Source organism: Gracilinanus agilis, chromosome 6 (assembly GCF_016433145.1).
Source record: "Gracilinanus agilis isolate LMUSP501 chromosome 6, AgileGrace, whole genome shotgun sequence".
NCBI classification, from domain to species: Eukaryota; Metazoa; Chordata; class Mammalia; order Didelphimorphia; family Didelphidae; genus Gracilinanus; species Gracilinanus agilis.
Genome location: NC_058135.1, coordinates 39,038,403 through 39,060,101, shown reverse-complemented (window position 1 = coordinate 39,060,101; position 21,699 = coordinate 39,038,403). Strand labels below are relative to the sequence as shown.

The following is a 21,699-nucleotide window of genomic DNA, read 5'->3' as shown; positions in this document are numbered from 1 at the left end:
GCCTTTTTAGTTTGATATAATCAAAATCATTTATTTTACATTTTGTAATTTTCTCTAACTCTTGCTTGTTTTTAAAATCTTTCCTTTCCCAGAGATCTGACAAGTATACTATTCTGTGTTCACTTAATTTATTTATAGTTTCCCTCTTTATATTCAAGTCATTCACCCATTCTGAATTTATCTTGGTGTAGGGGTTGTGAAATGTTGATCTAAACCTAATCTCTCCCATATTGTTTTCCAAATTTTCCTCGCAGTTTTTGTCAAATAGTGGATTTTTGTCCCAAAAGTTGGGCTCTTTGGGTTTATCATACACTGTCTTGCTAACATCACTTACCCCAAGTCGATTCCACTGATCCTCCCTTCTGTCTCTTAGCCAGTACCATATCATTTTGATGGCCACTGCTTTATAGTATAGTTTAATATCTGGTACTGCTAGGCCACCTTCCTTACATTTTTTTCATTATTTCCCTTGATATTCTTGATCTTTTGTTCTTCCAAATAAACTCTGTTATAGTTTTTTCTAATTCAGTAAAAAAGTTTTTTGGTAGTTTGAGAGGTATGGCACTAAATAACTAAATAAATTTGGGTAGAATAGTCATTTTTATTATGTTAGCTCGTCTTACCATACCAATGAGCAATCAATTTTTTCCAACTGTTTAGATCTAGTTTTAATTGTTTGGAAAGTGTTTTGTAGTTGTGTTCGTATATTTTCTGTGTTTGTTTTGGTAGATAAATTACTAAGTATTTTATGTTGTCTAGGGTGATCTTAAATGGTGTTTCTCTTTCTAACTCTTGCTGCTGTGATGTGTTAGAAATATATAGAAATGCTGATGATTTATGTGCATTTATTTTGTATCCTGCAACTTTGCTAAAGTTGTTGATTATTTCTACAAGCTTCTTAGTTGATTCTCTAAGATTTTTTACGTAGACCATCATATCATCTGCAAAGAGTGATAGCTTAGTCTCCTCTTTGCCTATTTTCAATTTCTTTTTCTTCTCTAATTGCTACTGCTAGTGTTTCTAGTACAATGTTAAATAATAGAGGTGAAAATGGGCATCGTTGTTTCACATCTGATCTTACTGGGAAGGTTTCTAATTTATCCCCATTGCATATGATGCTTGTTGATGGTTTTAGATATATACTGTTTATTATTTTTAGGAAAGGTCCTTCTATTCCTATACTTTCTAGTGTTTTCAATAGGAAAGGGTGCTGTATTTTGTCAAAGGCTTTTTCAGCATCTATTGAGATAATCATGTGATTTTTGTTGGTTTGCTTGTTGATATGTGGATGGTTTTCCTAATGTTGAACCATCCTTGCATTCCTGGTATAAATCCCACTTGATCATGGTGGATGATACTCTTGATCACTTGCTGGAGTCTCTTTGCTAATATTCTATTTAAAATTTTTGCGTCTATGTTCATTAGGGATATTGGCCTGTAGTTTTGTTTCTCAGTTTTTGATCTACCTGGCTTTGGGATCAGTACCATATTTGTGTCATAAAAGGAATTTGGTAGGACTCCTTCTTTGCTTATTATATCAAATAATTTGTATAGTATTGGGATTAGTTGCTCTTTGAATGTCTGATAGAATTCACTTGTGAATCCATCAGGCCCTGGTGATTTTTTCTTAAGGAGTTCTTTGATGGCTTGTTCCAATTTCTTTTTCTGATATGGGATTATTTTAAGTATTCTATTTCTTCTACTGTTAATCTACGCAATATATATTTTTGTAAGTATTCATCCATATCACCTAGATTGCTAAATTTATTGTCATATAATTGGGCAAAATAGTTTTTAATGATTGCCTTAATTTCTTCTTCATTAGAGGTAAGGTCTCCCTTTTCATCTTTGATACTGTTAATTTGGTTTTCTTCTTTCCTTTTTTTATTAGATTGACCAGTACTTTGTGTATTTTATCTGTTTTTTCAAAATACCAGCTTCTAGTCTTATTTATTAATTCAATAGTTCTTTTACTTTCGATTTTATTAATTTCTCATTTAGTTTTCATCTGAGGATTTTTAATTTGCTCGCTTTCTAGTTTTTTAAGTTGCATGCCCAATTCATTAATCTCTGCCCTCCCTAATTTGTTAATATATGCACTAAAGGATATAAATTTCCCCCTGAGTACTGCCTTAGCTGCATCCCACAGAGTTTGGTAGGATGTCTCATCATTGTCATTCTCTTCAGTGAAATTGTTGTTTCTATGATTTCTTCTTTAACTAACTGGTTTTGGAGAATCATATTATTTAATTTCCAGTTAGTTTTTGCTTGTCCAGGTGCCCTAACTAGTTATTATTTTCATTGCATTATGATCTGAGAAGGTTACATTTATTATATCTGCTCTTTTGCATTTGTTTGCAATGTTTCTATGCCCTATTACATGGTTAATCTTTGTGAATGTACCATGTGCAGCTGAGAAGAAGGTGTATTCCTTTTTGTCCCTATTTATTTTTCTCCACATATCAATTAGATCTAATTTTTCTAGGACTTCATTCACCTTTCTTACCTCTTTCTTATTTATTTTTTGGTTTGATTTATCTAGATCTGAAAGAGGAATATTTAGATCTCCCTCTATTATGGTTTTACTATCTATTTCCTTCTTGAGCTCTGACAGTTTCTCCTTTAGGAATTGGGATGCTATGCCACTTGGTGCATACATATTGAGCACTGTTATTTCCTCATTGTCTGTACTGCCTTTTATCAGGATGTAATTACCTTCCCTGTCTTTTTTAATAATATCTATTTTTACTTTGGCTTTGTCAGAAATCATAATTGCCACTCCTGCCTTCTTTTTCTCAGCTGAAGCCCAAAAGATTTTGCTCCAGCCCTTCACCTTAAACCTGTGTATGTCCACCCATCTCATATGTGTTTCTTGTAGACAACATATGGTAGGATTTTGGCTTCTAATCCACTCTGCTATTTTCTTCAGTTTAATGGGTGAGTTTATCCCATTCACATTCAGAGTTATAATTATCAGTTGTGTATTCCCCAACATTTTGGTATCCTTTCTTAGTTCTACCAAACCAGGATTTGTTTTAAACCAGTAACCCTTGTCCCCTCCCTTGATTTACAACCTTTTCTACCCCCTCCCTTATTATTCTCCTATTTTTATTTTTAAGGCCTAGTGAATTTCCTCCCCCTTCTCCTCCCCTCCCTTTTTTGATCTCCCCACTCCCCTGCTCCCCTTGGTTTATCCCTTCTTACTTTCTCAGTAGGGTTAGATAGAGTTCTATATCCCAATGGATATAGCTACTCTTCCCTCTCAGGGTTAATTCCGCTGTGAGTAAGGTTTAAATATTACCTCTTGGGGCAGCTGGGTAGCTCAGTGGAGTGAGAGTCAGTCCTAGAGACAGGAGGTCCTAGGTTCAAACCCAGCCTCAGCCACTTCCCAGCTGTGTGACCCTGGGCAAGTCACTTGACCCCCATTGCCCACCCTTACCACTCTTCCACATATGAGACAATACACCGAAGTACAAGGATAAAAAAAAATACCTCTTAATGTGCTCTTCCTCTCCTTCTTATAGTATTCATCCCCTCCCCTTCCCATGCCCTCTTTGTGTGTTATATAATATTCTATATTTGTTATTCAATTGGGTTTCTCTTGGTGTCCCCTACTATTCACCTCCCTCTTTCTCACCCCCATATCATCTTAGACCATTTAGTACTCCAACCTCTCCCTATGAATAATTCTAATAATTCTAATTATAGTGAATGCTATAATGGTGAACAGAGTTCACTACAGAGAATTACACATAACATTTCTCCATATAGGAATACAAATCATTAGATCTTATTGAAGCCCTTAAAGAGGCAAATTTAAAAATAAGAGTTTTCTTTCTTTCCCCTCTGTTTCTTATTTACCTTTTCATGTTTCTCTTGTTTTTTGTGGTTGGATATTGAACTTTCCATTTAGTCCTGGTCTTTTCTGTGCAAATATTTGGAAATCTTCTATCTTGTTGAATGCCCATAGTTTCCCCTGGAAGTATATAGTCAGTTTTAATGGGTAGGTGATGCTTGGTTGAAGACCCAATTCTCTTGCCTTTCTGAATATCATATTCCAAGCCTTGTGGTTTTGTAGTGTGGAGGCTGCCAGGTCCTGTGGGATCCTGATTAATGATCCTTGACATCTGAATTGTCTCTTTCTAGCTTCTTGTAAAATTTTTTTCTTTTACTTGGAAGGTCTTGAATTTGGCTATTATATTCCTAGGGGTGGCCTTTTCAGGATTTAGTATAGAGGGTGATCTATGGATCCTTTCAATGTCTATATTGCCCTCTTGTAGAACTTCAGGGCAATTTTGATGAATAATTTCTTTTAGTATGGAGTCCAAATTTCTATTAATTTTTGCTTTTTCAGGAAGACCAATGATTCTCAAATTGTCTCTTCTAGACCTGTTTTCTTGATCTGTCAATTTCTCTGTGAGGTATTTCACGTTTCCTTCTATTTTATAAGTCTTTTGACTTTGCTTTCTTTGTTTCATTGGCTTCTACTTGCCCAATTCTGGTCTTTAGAGACTGGTTTTCTGTTATAATCTTATGATTTTCCTTTTTGGTTTGGTCCATCCTGTTTTCCAGCTGTTTAATTTTGGTTTCTAATTGGGAGTTTCTTTCTTTTAACCTGTTAATTTCCTTTTGAGCTATTTCCCACTTCTCTCGCCAAATCTCTTCCATATTTCTCTTGATCTCAGATTTGAACTCTTCTTGTGACCAATTTTCATTTTTTGGGAAGGTTTAGATATGATTACTTGTTTGTTCTCTACTGTTTGCTCTGTTGTCTGTTTTTTTTTTTTCTGCGTAAAAGTTGTCGAGTATCAATTTCTTCTTGTTGATCTTTCTCTTTTGGGATTCTTGTGACTGTCTTGCCATTATTAACTTGGCACCCTCTCAGGTTTATCCTCATGCCCAGGGTCTATTTGTGTTCTTTAGGCTCCTGAGGTCTCAGGTCTAGTTGTTCTCAGGGTCAAGCCTCCTGGTGGTCCCCTTGCTTGTTCCTCTGCCTGAAGCTCCTTTAACAGTCTCAGTGCGCTGCTTCCACAATCATGCACCCCTCTGCACTGGGTCCCCAGCCAAAGTCTGCGTCTTCACTCAAGGTCTGTGTTCAAAGTCTACGTGTTCTTTAGCCTCTTGGGGTCTTAAGTCTTGCTGCTGTCAGGGGCAGGCCCTGGTGATCCCAGGTAGCTGCTAAGGACTTAATGGATGCCCCAAACTTGCTCCGACTCTTGTGAGCTGGCTTTGGCCCTGTAGGTGGTGTGTGTGTGGGGGAGAGGGTTGCTCAGCTCGGTAAGAGCTATTTCACCCCCTTATAGCATGGAAATGCCCCGACCCCACGTACCTTCAATGTTGCACCCTGTTGTGGGGTCCCTTTGCTCGTTTGGATTTGTTTTTATGTCCTCTTGAAAAGTCCTATATGTGTGGGTTAGGAGAGGTTGAGCAGCTGCTTTTTACTTTGCCACCATCTTAACCCTGAAGTGTCGCTTCCTTTAAATTCTAACTAAAATCTCAGCTGCTTTAGAAAACTTTCTCTAACTCCTCTTAATTCTATTAGTTACCCTTTGTTAATTATTTTCTATTTTATTCTGTATATAACTTGCTTTGTATATATTTGTTTGCATGTTGTTTCCCCTCCTAGATTATAAACTCCTCAAGAGTAGAAATTGTCTTTGTCTCTTTTCTTAGCACAGTGCCTATAATAGTGTAAGTTGTTAATAGCTATTTAGTGATTGGTTAATGGAAAAGCCCCAAGCCCAAAATCCGCTGCAGAATAAGGAGAAAAGGAATAATCAGACCAGAGGGAATCTTGCAGTTCTGCCACTCTGAACCTGTAGAATTTTTCACTTGCTGATAGGTACTGAGTCTAGAAGCAGTCCACTGGAACTTAAATGTGGGGCAAGACCATAGTTATGTTACTGAGACCCAAATCCTGGTTAATTACTTAGAGACCTCAGACAAAGGGTACAGCAATCAGATTTTGCCCTAGATCAGACTATTTTAGCTTTACCTGAGATCCTAGAATAACACAACACTCGTGCCCAAAGAAAGCAGTATCAGAATCCTAGAGGACATCCTAAGAGAAGGTTTCCATATCCTAAAATCTTCTATTTTAAAAAAGCTTACTAGATTTATGGAAGTCCCACAGGATAGTATAAAGCCCTTTGATTTATTCAATATAGAGACCTTGATCACACCTCTGACTGAGTCAATATGTGTTCTTACCTGATAAAGGTTTCAGTGCTATGGGTAAAGGAGGTGTGGTGATTGACTGAGGTGGCTGATTTGACCTTCCGCCCTTATAAATTCATAACACAGAACTTGTTCATGCTAGGGGAATGATGACCAGAATTCTTATTCCCAAGGAATTAGGCTCCATTTTAATGGAAAGTAGTCAATTTCCCTTTTACATTCTCTTATGTTTTACTGATGAAGAGAATAGCTTCTGTTTCGGACATCTCAGATATTTCCCTGTTTCCCTGTCTTCTACCCAAAGTATTCTCATAACCTCACCCCTAGACTACTGCAGTAGCCTGCTTAGTAGGTTTACAAGTCTCCTCCCACTCCAGGTCATTTTCCACTCAGCTGCCAAAGGAAATTACATTAAAATCCTATCATGTTTTGGCTCCCAATAATTCCCTCACCCTCTTCTAGTTAGCTCAGTAAATTTATAAGTAACTAGTACAGTAACAAGAGTAGGAAGCAATATTGCAAAGGGGACCTGGAAGTCACTTATAGACTGTCCCAGAGATGAGATTAAGGAACACAATGATTACTTTGCAAACTGTCTGACAAATTAACTAAAAACCACATCCTGAGGCAATGTGCTAAATTCAGGGAAGCCAGCCTTACAGCGAGGGCTCCAGGTAGCTGCAGTAAGACCCACAGAACACCAGGTGCTGTGGATATACCAATAAAATAAAACCCACAGTGGTACAGATATGAATTAGTCTGTCTTCCCCAACTCCAATTCATGGCTATGTAAGTGACTCTCTGGGTCCTTTCCATTTCCTATTCCTCTGATGTTTGGCTCCCTTCCTCTTTACCATCTGCCCCTGAGTGCCAGAGTGGTCTTTGCTGTGAGTATCCAAATAAATGAGTGTGTCTGTTCCATTCACTTAATCACAATGAATGATTCCATAAATAAATTAGCAATTTAGTAATCTTTCTAAGAGCAGGTCTGACTATGTTATTGTCTCCCAACACCTCAATAAACTCAATAAAGATTTCCTATTGCCTCTAGGATCAAATATAAAATCTTCTGTTTGGCATTCAAAGTCCTTTATAACCTGTCCCACTTTCATCTTCTTATACTTTATACATATATGTTATTGTTTATATAATTTGTATATTATACTTTTGTAATTCTCCTCCGCACTCCCCTCATACTTCACTCCAGGGACACTGGCCTTCCTCCATTCCCTTCTCTAGCTCCTGGCTTCCTTGAAGTCTCAGAAAAAATCCTATCTTCTATAAAAAGGCTTTCCTGATCCCTTATAATTCTTGTGTCTTCACCTGTTGGTTATTTCCAATTTATTCTGTACATAGTTTGTGTGGAGTTGTTTGCATGTAGTAACTCCTTGAGAGCAGAGACTGTGACTGTCTGTTACTTTCCTTTGGCCCCCTTAGTAGGCACTTAATGTTTACAGCTTGCCTGACTGACCATTTATATCCACAAAATAAAATGCTCATTTCTTCTTACTGCATTTCAAAGTTCTTATGCCTTCTTCTACATGTTTTATGTGCCAGTGATTAAATCCAAGTTGTACATTTACTAGCAGTTGTTTTTTTCAGACAAAGTAAGATGTTTGCTATGCAGATTTTTTTTTAAAGATTCAGATAGTATAAAGCAGTCACACCCTAAGAGACTGGTCTACTCATAGAAAAAGCAGGAACCAGGCATTAGGGAACTCCTTCCATTCTAGGTTAGAAGCAATAAAATTATAGTGACCTGAGTTTGAGGTCAGTAAAAGTGAGACATCAGGAGGCTCTTTCATTACCTGTGTAGTCAGTGCAAAACATACTAAAAACTAATTTCTTTTCTGTTAAAGAGTAATCCTGACTTGGGAGGATTCTGCAGGGGGAAGAGGAAACATGCATGGAGGCTACCTCCGTCTGTGCCCAGAGGCTAGTGGTAGAACAGTTACATATTAAAAATGCTATCAAAGTTAAAGATTTAGCTATATGACAGTGACATATTAAATTTGAGAAATAAACATGTGTTCCCTTATTAATGACAAACACATCTGAATACAGTATTTACAACGCATATAAAGAATAAGTATTTTTTCTATTTAAAATGATCAGGATGGGGTACAGCTGGGTGGTTCAGTGGATTGAGAACTAGGCTTAGCCCTGGGAGGTGGCCTCAGGCACTTCCTAGCTGTGTGACTCTGGGCAAGTCACTTAACCCCCATTGCCTAGGTTTAAAAAAAATAAAAATAAAAATGATCAGAATGGAAATCTCTTCCCTTCTCTGATAGATGTTATAATCTGATGGACTGGGGTGGGGTGATAAAAAAATCACATATAACTTACCTCAAATCAGTGGGCCTTGGAAGCAGTTTTCTTTTTCCAGTAAAGTAGACTTCGAAATCTTCCATCTTAAGTCTGTGTGCATAGTCAATATAGCCAGACAACTCCTGACCATGAGCGTTTCGGTCACGAATGAAGATTATAGACTGAAAAACATTATATTGATAAGTCAATTAAAAATGTCATTCTCTATTTGAATAGTCAAATGTTTAATGTTTCTGTTTCTAAATCCCTTTCATTCTCAATCAGAGAACTGTGATGAAGCAATGTGGCTATTCCCAGTTTAGGTACAGACTGCAACTTGCAATTGACATCATTCTTCTCCATATTCAATTTGAAAAATACTTAGTTAACCCTGTTAGGTAAATCAAAAAAATCTCTTCTCTCAATATGCTCAAATATATGATCCCTATAGGTATTGATAAATATCAGAAAATTGTATTTATACCTAAAAAGACCCAGAAATTATTTCATAAGGAGAATATGTTTGAACTAAGCCTTGAAGCTGAGGATTCTAAGCTGCTGAGTTACAAGCATGGAGAGTCAGCTTATGCTAAGGTGCAGAAATGAAAGGAAATGTCAAGTATTCTAGTTAAGTTAAATTAACAAGCCAGGCATTATAGTAAACCAGAACAACAGTCTGTGCCCTCAAGGAGCATAGAATTCAGTTGTGACTGGGGAGTCAGGGTGAGGGGATGATGGCACTCTGATGGAGAAAATTCAGAGTCAGAAGCATAGTCTGGAGAGAAAAGAAGATATGGGTGGCTTGAGCCTCCTGTGATAAATGGAGGTTCTAGGAGAAAGCAGTCAATCAGAGGAGAAGAGGTCCTCCAATGGGAGAAGTTGTTTGGAAGCAGAGAGAGCTTCTAGGAAAAGAAATTTCTTTTTTGTGAATGCAAATGTATTTTTCATATACTTCTAAAACAATGAAAAACTGACATGTGAATAATACATTTATGAGAAAAGAATATAAAAAATAAATGTTTTTTGGAATGAATCTATAACTTCATCAATGTAGGGCAACTCTCCTTGAGGGATTCCCTCTACTAATCCAGAGGCATCTATTTTGGAATTTATAGGGTTAGGGAGTTTCCTAGAGAACTAAGAAGTTAAGTGAGTTAGGTGAATAGGTTTCTATGGCATGGTAGACAAAATTCTGTGGACATGAGTCAGGTTCCTCAACTTTTACCGTCTATCTCCAATCTATTGCCAAGGCTTGTTGATTTAATTTTCATGATATTTCTTAAATATGCCCCCACCCTGGTGCAAGTCTCATCATGTCATGCCTATTCTAATAGTCTGACTGCCCCAAGCCTCTCCCCACACCAGTCCATCCTCCAATCAACTGACAAAGTGATCTCCCTAAAGCACATGGGTCCAACCTAGTCACTTCCCACTCAATAAACTCCATCGGTTCCTTAAATCACTTTTAGGACCAAATAGAAAATCCTCTGTCCATCATTCAAAGCCCTTCCTAATATGTCCCCTTCCTTTCTAAGCTTCTTACTCTTGTCATTCCTTCTGCTCCCCACTTCAATCCAGCCACACTAGCCTTCTTGCTGTTCCTCAAATAACATACTCCATTTTTAAGACTGTCCCCCATGCAAGAATTCTCTTCTTCCTCATCTCTGCTATCTGGTTTCCCTCAGTTCTAACTAAACTCTCACCTTCTACCTTCTTCGCCTTTCTAGATCCCTCTTAATTAATTCTAAAACTTTCTCTCTGTTGATTTTTTTTCTGATTTATACTGTAAGTGCCTCGTTTGTTCATTGGTATTTGCCTGTTGTCTCCCCCATTACATGATGAGTTTCTTGAGGGCAGGTATTATCTTTATCTTCCTTTGCACTCCCAGACTTTAGCTCAGGGCCTGGAGCTTAGTATAAGGCACTTAAAAGATTCTTTATTGAGTGACTATGTCTTAGATGGATGAAGCAAACTCCCTGAGGGTTGAGGGGAGCAGGTCCTGTGCTGGCTAATTATAAAAAAAGAATGTTATTTTATTAAATGTTTATGAACACATACTTTAAAAATTTGCAATTTCACTTCTGCTACCTATAAATTCAGCTACTTTAATTTTCTTCCCTCATTTAACATTTGAGAATACTAATGCAATAGATCTTCCCTCCCCACCCCACCCCCATCACTTTTTAAACCCTTACTTTGCATCTTAGAATCAATGCTTTGTATTGGTTCTAAGGCAGAAGAGAGTAAAGGCCAGGCAATGCTAAGAGACTTGCTCAGGGTCACACAGGTAGGCAGTGTCTAAGGCTAGATTTGAACTCAGGATCTCTCATCTCCAAGCCTGACTATCCATTGAGCCACTTAGCTGCTCTCCCCAATCTGAACAAGTACCCTGTCCCATATCTCTAGAGCCTGAGAGTATAAAAAGGAAACATTTATAGAGGTTTCCAAACAATAAAATCTGTAGCTTAATTCTGCATAACTCAGCAGGATAGGATCAAATCTCAGGAATAAGTCAGAAGTTTGACATTTCCTCCTCTACACACTTTCCATATATTCACTCCCAACACTACATATTCCCTGCTTTGAAGAAAAAGCACAATTTTGCTCAGAGGCAAGACTGTATACCATTGAGAGATAGATAGTCATGAATATGCAGGTTTTACAGAGAGATAGCAACAACAAACTCCAGCAAAGGGGTAAAGCTCCCTCCATCTAGTTCTATACACAAAGCTCAAAGTGGTGTCAAGAGAATCGCCTCCCTCCTCACTTCCAACCTCCGTAAATTCCCTATGATTTCAGCAATGCCCTTATGTTCTTTGTTTACTTTTACACCATTTATGCATTTGTCAAGACACACAGTGATGTTTATTTTAAAAATATTTTATGATAATGATTGTTCCTTAAGACACAAGCTAAAATCCACAAGTCAGACTGGTCAAGGAAGTTTAAATCCCAAACAAAAAGAACAAATCCTCTCATGTCATGTTAGGAACATTGGCCATGCCTCTTATTTTGGCTTCTGCTGGCCTTACTCAGCTGGTAGGCTGCAGTGCCACTGGACAGTGGCTGTTGGCTGGGGCCTCTGCCAGGGGAGCCTGGTTGAGCTGGGCTCTTCTCAGAGTTCTGCTCTTCTTTGGGCAGCTGCAGTCTTCTCCACTCTCAGTCACAGACTTGGCAGGGAGGTACTCTTTGCTGGATGTTACCTGACTCATTTCAGCTGGAGTAAAAAAAAATCTAGGTCTTTAAGCTGGGATTAGAGCTCTTCCTTGGCTTCCCTCAAAGTCAAAAGCTCTGAATGTCACCTCCAGGCAGGTGAATCTGACATCTACTCTTTAACAAATCTTTTTTAGCTCAAGCCCTTTCACTTAGGAGACCACTTCTGTCTTGTCCCAACTCATATTTCTTTGGGAATTTTTTGGCCAAAGGTAGAATGATGAATACAGTTTGTGCCCTGGAAGTGAATTTATGTCTCTGACTTCATCCCATCCTTTTGAGCTAGTGTTTTACTTTTCTGGTGAAAAAGAATATATAGTTCGCATCTGAAGGTTTTCTCTTAACATTTTAATACCTCTTTTTAATCTTTCTGCAGACATTACTTTCTCATTAAGGACCACGTCTTTTGTTAAAAAGGTTAAGACAAGTGATAGATATATATGCAATGATGGCAAAAAGGGAAAGAATTAGGAGATTAATGAAGATGTAGAAGGATGTCAATACTGAGTTGTGTTTGGCACCTTCTGGGCACAATTACTGCAAGATGGCAGGTGTTTTCCACTGTTTTGCCTAGAAAGAGTAAATATATTTTCTGGTATAATTGAACATTTCTCCTAGTCAGAGGTTGGATGGTTTGAATGGCTTATTTTTTCCAGGTTAGCCATAACTTAGCTCACCTAGTAAACTTTAGAGGAATGTCAAGATTTTTAGAAGCACACAAAATAAGGCAGACCCAGCATCTTGATTCTAGCTCTAGGGTCATCAGTAACATTGGAGAGAGCAGTTTCAGCAGAAATAAGGGTTTAGGAGCAGCTTTCAAAGGACTGGGAAGTGAGTAGCAAGGAAATGTAGACAACATGAAAAGACAAGAAGGGATATAGTAGAAAAGTCTGAGGTGATGGAAGGGTGAAGCTAATTAAGGATGAAGGATTAGGCATATTGGTAAGTAGCTGAGAAAGAACTAATGGACCTGGAGAGAGATGAAAGAGATGATAGAATGGAAATGAGAGTGTGGACACTATCTCCAAAGAGATGGAATGGTATAGGATCAAAGACACAGATGAAGAAGCTAATCTAAGGAAGGAGAATGACATCTTCTTATGCAGACAGGCACAGTGGAGGAGAGAATGGAGGTTGGTTTTGAAGCAAATAAGTAGGGAGAAAAAAGAGCACAAAATGTATTTTCTCTACTTTTTCAGCAAAATGGCAGGGGAGGCTGTGTACTGACAGAGGAAGTATAAGAATAGTTGCTCTAGAGAGTGTAAATAGAGTTAGAGAAATAGTAAAAGCACTAAGGACTGGGCTTTTTCTTAATGGCTTTTTCTAACAGAATTTGGAGTAGAAAAAAATGATAGTGGCACCAAGTTAGAGATTGGCAAAGAAACAAGGGGGCAAGGATTTCCAGGGTAAACTATAGTGGCTGGTTCCAATCTACCAATGGGTCAAGACTGTGATTGGAATTCAGTGAGGTTAGAGGACTAGGAGAATAGGGAGGAAAGCAGAGTTACAAGGAAGCATGAAGAACAGTTTTAGGGGAGGGAAGGAAGATTATTAGTTTCAGTAATCAATAAGCATTTGTTAAATAATGTACTAAAAGCAGGGACTTGAAGTCAAATGGGTGAAGAAATGTTACACAAAAGAAAGCTGAAAATGGGATGGTGGAGGTGAGGGGAAATTTCAAGGGGCTAAGAAATAAAACAAAACCCACTAAGGGACCTGATGGTATCTGATCTCAAACTATACTGCAGTAATTATTGACATAAATGTGTACTGGTTAAAAACAGAGCAGTCAATAAATGAAAGAGTAAATGTACAAAATATGTAAACAAATGAACCCATTTGTTTTGGACTTGTTTTTGGATTTGATGAACCCAGAGATCTTAGTTATTTATAAGAGTACATTCATTATTAGGTAAAAACTGGGGCCTGGGTGGAGGTGGGAGAAGCAGAAAGCATTCTAGAAGAGATCAAGTATAGATAAGCTTTTATCACTGTATACCGAAATAACAATAAATGGATATAGGCATATATATATATGTATATATATATAGGAGGAATAGACATATGAAAAATATGGAAGCTCTGTTTGTGTGTAAATTGCGAATTAGTCAGCCGTAGTTCACGTCTCGACAGATATGGGCTACTGATGAGAAAGCTGTTAATGTATCTGATGTATAGTGTATGGCTAGGAATAACCCTGTAAGGATTTGGATGATTAGGCAAATTCCTAAAAGAGATCCGAAGTTTCATCAAGCTGAGATGTTGGAGGGTGCTGGAAGGTCAATGAAGGAGTGGTTAATAATCTTTGCAAGTGGGTGGGTTTTCCGTAGGTTGGTCATTATGTTTTTGTAGTTGAAGTACAACAATGGTTTTCATGCCATCGGTTATGGTTAAAATCCATGCTAAAATAATAAAAATGATAATTATTTTTGTTATTTCTTTGCTATTGATTGTTGGGTTTGTGGCTTTTGCTTCTAAGCCTTCCCGGTTTATGGGGGTTTGAGTTTAGTTGCTAGTGGGGGTTTAGGCTGTGCGGTGGTGGTGTGCTTGGAAGATGTGTTTTTAGGGTTAGTTATTTTTTTAGTTTATCTAGGTGGTATATTAGTAGTTTTTGGTTACACTGCTGCTATGGCTACAGAGGAATTTCTGGAAACGTGGGTTGGGAACGTTGTGGCTATAAGTATACTATTGTTTGTTCTATTGATAGAGGTAGTGTGATATTATTTGTCTGGAGAAGTTCATGTTAATATGGCTGTTGAGTTGTTTGATTTTGCTGGGACTCATTGTATTGGTCAAGATTTTAATGGTGTTTCGTTATTATATTGATGTGGTGGTTGGGCTTTAGCTTTGTTAGGGTGAATTTTGTTTATTACTATTTATGTTGTGTTAGAAGTTGTTCGTGGACGTAGATTAGATGAGTAATAGAATAAGTATAATTGAAATTAGAAAAGATAAGAAGTATACTTTAATAAGTCCTTTTTGAGCTGAAGAAAGTTTTGAAGATGCTATGGAGTGAGTGTAAGCTTGACCTTTAGGTCCTGTTTTCTCATACCAGTTAAGATCAATTAGTATGGTAGCAATTCGTTGGCCTAAGAATAGATTTATTAGGGGAGCTATTCGATGAATAATATGAGTAAAGTAGCCTAGTAAATCAGAGAAGGAAACAGTATGGTTAGTTGAGTTTATGAGTTTATTGCTGAGAGAGTTTAGTTCTAGGCCGATTAGAAGTCCTAGGAGGGTGATTATTAGGGCAGATAGTTTGATTATGGTTGGTATAGTTATGATGTTGGGGGGATATTGGCTGTTAAAATGAAGCCTGCAAAAATGCTTCCTATAGCAAGTCGTATAATGGGGTTAATTAGGTTAGGGTTGTTCTCATTAATTGGGGTTATTGATGCAAATTGGGGGTGTCCTAGTAGGGCATAGAAGATAATTTGTAGGTTGTAGATAGCGGTTAAGGAAGTGGCAATTAATGTTATAATTAGGGCCCATGAGTTTGTGTATGATGTATTCGGGGCTTCAATGATTGAGTCTTTTGAAATAAAAGCCTTCTAGGAAAGGGGTTCCTGTGAGTGCTAAACTGCCTGTTATTAGGGCAGAGGATGTGATGGGTATTGAGTTAAACAGTCCTCCTATTTTTCGAATGTCTTGTTCGTCATTGAGGCTGTGGATAATAGATCCGGAGCATAGGAATAGTATTGCTTTGAAAAAAGCGTGGGTGCAGATGTGTAGGAATGCTAGGTGAGGTTGGTTGAGGCCTACAGTAACTATTATTAGGCCTAATTGACTTGATATTGAAAATGCTACAATTTTTTTGATATCATTTTGTGTGATTGCGCAAATGGCTGTAAATAGGGTTGTTATGGCCCCTAGGCATAGGGCCGTTGTAAGGATTATTTGATTATTTTCAATTATAGGATGGAATCGGATTAAGAGGAAGATTCCGGCTACTACTATAGTGCTGGAATGGAGTAAGGCTGATACGGGGGTTGGTCCTTCTATGGCGGAGGGAAGTCAAGGATGAAGTCCAAATTGGGTGGATTTTCCGGTGGCAGCAATAATTAGGCCTAGAAGGGCGATGGTATCTATGTTGGTTGAGAAGATGTGTTGAAGATCCCATGAGTTGTTATTTAGTATTAGTCAAGCTATGGATATTATAAATCCAATATCTCCAATATGGTTATATAGGATGGCTTGTAGGGCTGCGGTGTTGGCATCTGTTCGTCCATACCATCATCCGATGAGTATGAAGGATATAATTCCTACGCCTTCTCATCCAATGAAAAGTTGGAATAGGTTGTTGGCTGAAACTAAGATAATTATTGTTAAGAAGGTGGTTAGGTATTTAAAGAATCGGGAGATGTTAGGATCGGCGTGTATATACCATAGGGAAAATTCAAGGATGGATCAGGTTACAAACAGGGCAATGGGGATAAAGATGATGGAAAAGAAGTCAAGTTTGAAACTTATTGAGATGGAGAATGTATGAATTGAGAATCAGTGTCAGTCGGTAATGATTGATTCTTGACCATTGTAGATAAAAGTAAATAAGGGAGGAAGGCTAGTAAAAAAGGCTAATATAATTATGTTTTTGCAATAGGATGGAAAGTGGTTTATTTTATTGGGGAATATAAGGCTATATAGGATTGGCAGTGTTAGTAGTGTAATTGATAGCAGAGTTGTTGAATTAAGAATAAGGTTAATTACTTTTATTTGGAGTCGCACCAAAGTTTTTGGTTCCTAAGACCAATGGATAACTACTATCCTTTAAAAGTGAGAAAGCCATAATTTTAGTTATGGTCTCAGGAATTAGCAGTTCTTGATACTTTCTCGGCATATAAGAAGACTTAAACTTCTATATTTAGATTCACAATCTAATGTTTTTATTAAACTATATTTGCAGTATGTTATTCCTAGAATGTATATTGGGTTAAGTGATAATATGATTAATGGTAGGATATGGAGAATTATTAGTATGTGCTCTCGTGTAAGAGATGGGAAAATGGGGGTGAGATGATGAGTGAATTTACCCCGTTGGGAAGTAATAAGTATGTATAAGGAATATAGGGCGGTGATAACTGTGTTAATTCCTAATAGCAGGATAGAGAGGTTAGATCATGAGAATGATGAGATAATGATTGTTAGTTCTCCTAGAAGACTGATGGATGGGGGTAAGGCTAAATTAGCTAGGCTAGCTAGTAGTCATCATGTACACATTAGTGGTAGAATCAATTGTAAGCCTCAAGCAAGAATTATTGTACGGCTGTGAATTCGTTCATAGTTAGTATTTGCTAGGCAGAATAATAAGGAGGATGTCAGGCCGTGGGCAATTATTAGTGAGGTGGCACCTATAAAACTGGTTGTGGTTTGTATTAGGGCAGTGATGATTACTAGTCCTATATGACTAACGGATGAGTATGCGATTAGTGATTTTAATCTGTCTGGCGTATGCAGATCGAGCTAGTTATGATTATTCCTCATATTGATAAGATAATAAAGGGGTAAAAGAGGTGTGAGGTTATAGGTTCAGTAAATGTAGTAATTCGCATGATTCCATAGCCTCCTAATTTAAGTAGAATAGCTGCTAGGACTATTGATCCAGCAATAGGGGCTTCTACATGAGCTTTAGGGAGTCATAAATGTAGGCCGTATAGGGGTATTTTGACTATAAAGGCAATTATGCAAGCATATCATAGTATAGAGTTGGATAGTGTATTGTTTTGTGGGCTAATGATAATATAATTTATTAGGATGTGGAGGGAGCCTAAATTGTTGTTTAAATTAAGAAGGGCTACTAGGAGAGGGAGTGATCCGATTAAGGTGTAGAATAAAAAATAAAGGCCTGCGTTTAGTCGTTCATTTTGGTTACCCCATTGGGTGATAATAATAAGGGTTGGAATTAGGATAGTTTCAAATTCTACAAAAATGTAGAATATAATTAGTTCTGATGAGGTAAAGGCTATGACTAGTGAAAGTTGAAGAATGATGAGTATAGTCAAGTAGAGTTTTTTTCGTTAAAGGTTCTTTTTTCAAGTGATTTTGACTTATTAAGATTAGAAGGGGGCTGATAAAGAGTCTATTGAGAATGAGTTATTGAAGTTGTATGATAGGTCCGTGTTATGGTAGATAAGGGGTAAGCTTGTAATGCTAATTAATAAGCTATAAGTTGTAGAATTGATTCATATTCATGGTTTTTTTGAGTACCAGGTTAGTGGGATTAATATGAGGGTTGGGATAAGAATTTTTAACATTGTAGGAGGTTTAGGTTTTGTACGTGATTGTTCCCATAAGTGTTGGAGATGGTTACTAATAGGGCCAGGCCAACCCCTGCTTCGCAGGCGGAAAATACTAGGAGAATTAAGGGTGTTATAGATGCAGAGAATATGTGGGATTGTGAAATGAGTAGGACTGCTAAGATGAATAAGGATAATATTATGCCTTCTAAACATAAAATAAAGGAATAAGAGAGAAATTACTATTTCAGCTCTATGGAAAGGGAGGGGAAGAGTTAATTATTCAGGCATGAAAAATACAAAATTTTAAAAGATTTTAAATTAAAAATTCACCAATTTTGATCCTCCTCAAATAAAATGGACAATTTTGATTATATACAATTTTAAAAGTTCTTGCATAAACATAACCAATAACAGCTAAAATGAGAAGATAACAGATAACTGGGAAAAGTAATCTACTTGTTGCCTAATCTGATCCCTAAATTAATAAATGAGATGATCAAACTAGTTGATACCTCAATACCTTTCCAGATCTAAATCTGTCCTTTTGTTGTTGTTCAATCATTTTTCATTCATGTCCAACTTTTCATGACCCTATTTGGGGTTTTCTTGGTAAAGGTACTAGAGCAGGTTGCCATTTCCTTCTCTAGCTCATTTTATAGATAGGAAATTGGAGACAAACAAGGTTAAGTTACTTGCTCAGAGTCACCCAGCTAGTATCTTCCCTATTCAAAGCTTGATAAGGGCACTATCAACCATGCCACTTACTTGTCCATGCTCTCCAATTAATTTTTTAAATGATTCCATAACTTTTTAATATTTACTCTTCCTAACTAAATAAATAACTGATAAAGAACCTGTGATCTGATAAAAATAAATTTTAGGGCGGAAAGGGATTTTACCTATTTCTATAGGAAAATATTATTTTCTTTTAAAAATTCAATTTCAATAAAAATTACTGATTGCAAGGTAATAGGTATATAGTAACAAATTACAATATTGTTTTATAAGGGAAAAGAGGGCATTAGGAAGATTGGTTTGGTATTTCTAAACAATTTTACTTTGTATCTGTATGTTTTCAACAGATCAAATGAAAGCTATACTTGGTACTTTCATTCAGGAATGAAAGGAGACGCCAGTAATGATAGAAGAAAAGCTTCAAAAATGCACATTCCCATTTTTATTTAGATAATAATTAAGTAGAATTATTTAACTATTCTAATAATTTATTAGATTTTATAGAGAACTTTATATATAGTTTTGAAATTTATAGAAAACGAGCATTTCTGGAAAACCCTTGATATGAAGACAAACATAGTCTTTATGTTAGAGTGGAGTCTTCTGACATGGTGGAGAGGGTAAAACATGCACTTTCACTTAAGTACTCTATGACCTCAGCCTTGAACCATTTTTTAGTTGAAAAGTATGATACAAGGTCTTGTAAGCCTCTTTTTGCATCTAGTGTTTTGGGGAAAAATAAACTGATGGGAAATTTAGTTATTACTATTTCATGTAGATCTCTGGTTGATTGTCTTTCCCCAGATGTGGAATAAAATAGATTCATAAGCTTGTGAGGAGAAATTACATCCCACATTGCCTGACATTTCTTGCCAAACATTAATGAGGCGATATAGACAAGATCCTTACTGAAAAGGAAATGTATGAAGACACAAGCCAAGCTAGTTTTTTTAAACATACTAAGCAACATGATATTTAAATATTTATTTCAGAAGTGTGCCTGAAGTCAAAATATGCTGAATTTTTTAAATGGCTGTTTGAGACCGAAAATATGATAACAGAAAAAGAGATAATTTTATTTGTTTGGAGATTCCTTTTTTATGAAGAGAAGTGATTTAATAAAATCAATTCTAGTTTTGTTTTTCTTTTTTCCAAAAGATATATTGGTTAAATATATATTTTAGAAATCTTATAGTTTCTTGAAAAATATTTTTTAAGGAAACTTCTCAAGCTAAGCATGAAACTTCTCAAGCTAAGCATTCTTTAAAATAGTATGTATACATACATATCATTCTACATTTCCCAATTTATCTATTCTTTTCTGAGAAAGCATTCTGCAAAAATAACCAATACGTTGAAAAAATCTGGATAAATACAGTGCTCTATTCCCATTAATCCCCCAAATCTGTAAATAAGTAAGGAGAGGTAAGGCCACCTTATATTTCTTCTTTGAGGTATTAATGTAATTGATGACTTATCTTAACTGTTTTAGATATTTCTGGGAATTCAGTTTCACAGAAAGATCACTAAATTCTTTTCTTTATCTGAGGGAATCTGGTCCTGATGAAAGGGAAATAATAAGGATTGGGTTGTGAGGATCTTCTGACTTTATAAGCATCACAGTATTTATTTTATTACTGGTTTTTACTTTGTACAACATTATTATTTGAAATATGCCATTTAGATGTATAAAAATTTGTGAAGACAAGATTATTTTATTAGCTTGAATATTTTATAGCACTTTTTTCTAGGTATATGTAGCTAAAATGCTGGGTGAAGGGTTCATGTATAGGGATAATGGGCAATAAAGACATACAGTTGGATTGGGACATAATGAACATTTTCCAAGAATCAATGGGTAGCCATCTAAAGTTTCTGAGCTGGGAAAAAAGCAGGATCAAAGTAGGGTTTTTTGATAGATTGATACTGAAATGAGTGGGAGGAAGATACTAACGGAAGGAAGACCACTTGGGAGTAGACCAAGCATGGTGAGATGAAGTTAGAGAATAATAGTGGTGGAAATGGAAAAGAAGCTGCAGATGCCAGAGAAACTTCCTTCAAAGGAAGAATGAAGAAAAGTGGTGATTAATTGGATAAAGAGAATTAGGAGTTAAAACTAACTATAGGCTTTTAAGCCTCAATGATTGGCAGAATGATGCTACCAAAAACAGAGAGAGGATAAGGGTCAGGGGGAAGAGAGGATAATGATCATAATTCAGTACATGTTGAATTTCAGTTATTTCTAATCACTCAGAAAATCTCAAATGGATTGTACATAGTGTGTCACACACACACAGTGACACAGTCAGTCTAGTACATATATCTGGGATAGGCACTTGCAGACAATGTTAGGTTCAGAATTTAAAAGAAAGAAGAGAGCAGGCCAGATTGCATTTGGGAAGTTACAAAATTCTTAATAATTCAAAGTTTCTACCAGTGTGGCCAACATTTAACTTTTCTAAAGCATCAATGTTCTCTAATCTGTAATAATGGAATAATAATAGCACTTACCACTTAGGTAGAGTAGAAAAAACCCCCTCCCCAAGCAGCTTTATACACATATATTAACATAGGCTTTTAATATACTCTTTTTCAGAAGTGGCTGAGACTGCTCCCCTTTTTTCTTTATTCCCATGGGAAGAAGTTTAGGGGTGATCTAATTCCTATGAGAGAAATCTCAAAACTTGCAAGTTATAATCTTGACTACATGTCACAAGAAATGTTGCAGTGCTATGGCCCGTGTAATGTTTCAAAAAGAGTTTCTGAATCCAGGCCTAAAATTACCCTGACTCAACTAAAAAAATGCAAACTTAAGGCCTGAATTGTTGCAATCTGATAAATCCTTGTACAGGAAGGAAGATGGAGGAGGATACAGAGGATGGGAAGATAGAGATAGGATTGTGCTGGATACCTATAAAATCTGAGTAAACCTAGGCATTGGGGCCACTGTTTCTGGGACCTCAGACAGTGTAGTGCTCTCTCTCTCTCTCTCTCTCTCTCTCTCTCTCTCTCTCTCTCTCTCTCTCTCTCT

The 21,699-nt window shown here is 36.8% G+C and overlaps 1 protein-coding gene across 1 annotated transcript in view; it reads right to left on the bottom strand.

The window, feature by feature from the left end:
- CFAP299 (cilia and flagella associated protein 299) overlaps window positions 1-21,699 on the bottom strand; it is a 575,450-nt gene that overhangs the window by 94,471 nt on the left and 459,280 nt on the right. The window contains exon 4 of the mRNA XM_044681327.1: window positions 8,524-8,666. Within this exon, the coding sequence (XP_044537262.1) occupies window positions 8,524-8,666 (143 nt within the window). The remainder of the gene's footprint in view (window positions 1-8,523; window positions 8,667-21,699) is intronic.